We start from the raw sequence: 2,384 nt of genomic DNA on the forward strand, positions 1-2,384 counted from the left end.
TGTTCGACTGCTCGCTATCGCAGTCGATTCCTGGAGTTTCAATCGTTTGTTTGGAGTTCTTTGAGTTGCTGAGGAAGGATGAGGACAACACGCTTCAGTTCAGTCGCGCCATCAACAGACGAAGATGTTGTGTCCATGACACAAGTGATGGACATGATGAGGACGCTGCAAGAGAACGTGGCTGCATCGCGTTCTGAATAGGAAAGGATGCATGAGGCGCTGGTAGCCTCGCAAGCAAGGAATGAAGAGCTCAACAGGATCAACGAAGAGCTGCGCAAAGCCCTTCATGAGCGGGAGGAGCGTGCGACTGGGGACAAATCTGCACCCCCATCCCCACCGCACAACTTTCCTATGCCATTTTCCCAAGAGATCATGGACTCGGTGGTCTCGGCTAACACTGTGGCGGTGAAATCGTCTTTCACTGGGGTGGAGGACCCTGAAGCCCATCTCACGGCGTTTCATACTCAGATGATGCTCTCGGGGGGCTCAGACGCGGTGTACTGTAAGGTGTTCATGAGCACTTTGAGTGGAACAGTGTTGGACTGGTTCGTCAGTATACCTACTGGCCACATTACCACGTTTCAACAGTTTTCCAAGATGTTTGTTGAGCAGTATATAGTGAACAAGGCGCCACCCTTGGTGTCTTACGACCTGTTTGATATAAGGCAGTGCCAAGGGGTGTCCCTGAAGGATTTCCTGAACAGATTCAGAGCTCAAATAGTCCGTTTGCCAGGAAAGGATGAAGAGATGTTCGTGCACGCCTTCAAAAAGGGTGTGTTACCTGGGCCTTTTAGTGAGTTGCTCATCAGGAGTCACCCCGCCACGTTTGCTGAAATTCGGCGACGTGTTGTGGCTCACATCGCCGCCGAGAGTGAGGTCACTGAGAAGAGAGGAAATGTGGCCCCAGCTAAACCGCGCGGCCAAGCAAGGGTACAGCCGCAGAGGGTAATGGAGGCGGTGGCGGGAAAGAGGGATCAAAGGATGCGCCATCCTTACGACCCTAAGAAAAATAAGAGCAAGGGGCCAGGGCGGCCCAGGGAGACTAATCGCCCCCCAAGGTATGAGTTTGTAATGGGTTTGGCCGATTTGATCGCCATCCCAAACATTGATGCCAGGCTCAAAGTGCCTGAGAAAACGACGAAGAAGGTTTTGGGGCCAAAGCCAGACGCATGGTGCGAGTTCCACAAGAGTTTTGGCCACTCTATCAACTCGTGTTTGGCTCTGGGACACCAGCTCGCCGAGCTGGTCAAAAGTGGTTTCTTAAAGGATTACTTGCTAGAGAAGCAAGCGGACCAAGCGTCAGGATCTCAACCGGCGGGCAGCGGAGGGCAGCAGCACGAGCTGCCCATTCACGGTGAGATCCACACCATAGCCGGCGGATTCTCCGGTGGGGGGTGCATTGCGTCGCAACGCAAGAGGTACGCGAAGTCGGTAATGTCAGTGGAAATCTTTGAGGATCATTCGCCCTACGTGGACATCACGTTCACCAAGGGGGATCTTAAGGACGTGGTGCCTCACGACAACGACCCTATTGTGATCTCGCTTGTCACGGCGGGAAGGACTGTCCACCGGGTGCTGGTCGACCAAGGAAGTTCAGCAGATGTGATGTTTTGGCCGACTTTTGAGAAGTTACAACTGTCCCCCGATCAACTGAGACCATATGGGGCTGCTTGTATGGTTTTGTCGGGGACCAAGTGGAGGTGAGGGGGTATATCGAGTTGAGGACGACCTTCACTGACGGTTTGGCCTCACGAACAGAGAAGATCAGGTATCTTGTTGTAAACACCCCGTCAGCGTACAACACACTGTTGGGAAGGCCAACGCTCAACAGAACAGGAGTTGTGCCTTCGACAAGGCACATTAAGGTCAAGCTGTCGTCTATGAAGGGCATGATCATCACTATTTGCTCTGACCAGAAGGAGGCGAAGAAGTGTTACAAAAACAGCCTTAAGAACAAGAGGTCTGTGTGCCATGTAACCACAACGCCTCCCCCTGGCGTGGAGCCGGAGTGCGAATCCTGGCAAGTTTCGGATACGGCGTTAGAGGTGGTTGCCGAGGGCGATGTGTCGATGGGGAATGTAGAGGCGAGGTCAGAGAGCTGGGAGGGAGAAAGAAACTGCTCGGAGACCGCTAGAGAAACCGGTATCGCGAGGGCGCTGATCGCCAGCGAAAGGAAACCTCAGCCAGTAGAGGAATGGCTCGAGATGGAGATCAGCGGTAAGGTGTTTAAGTTGGGAAGAACCCTGGATAGCGAGACGCAAGACCAAATCGCCAAGGTGATAAGTAGACACTTGGATGCGTTTGCATGGGCTGCTTCAGATATGCCGGGAATCGACCCCGATTTCTTGTGTCATCGTTTAGCAATGGACCCCCAAGTCAGGCCC

The 2,384-nt window shown here is 53.3% G+C and overlaps 1 protein-coding gene across 1 annotated transcript; it reads left to right on the top strand.

Moving 5' to 3' along the window:
- Positions 1–207: 207 nt before the first annotated feature.
- Positions 208–1,704, top strand: LOC137824639 (uncharacterized). The gene has a single exon (XM_068630305.1). It carries the CDS (start codon positions 208–210, stop codon positions 1,702–1,704), a length of 1,497 nt encoding a protein of 498 aa, XP_068486406.1.
- The last annotated feature ends 680 nt before the right edge of the window (positions 1,705–2,384 follow it).

Source organism: Phaseolus vulgaris, chromosome 8, assembly GCF_000499845.2.
Source record: "Phaseolus vulgaris cultivar G19833 chromosome 8, P. vulgaris v2.0, whole genome shotgun sequence".
NCBI lineage: Eukaryota > Viridiplantae > Streptophyta > Magnoliopsida > Fabales > Fabaceae > Phaseolus > Phaseolus vulgaris.

Coding starts and splice junctions, on each gene's coding strand:
- LOC137824639 (XM_068630305.1), top strand. CDS start 208: ATGCATGAGGCGCTGGTAGCCTCGCAAGCAAGGAATGAAGAGCTCAAC.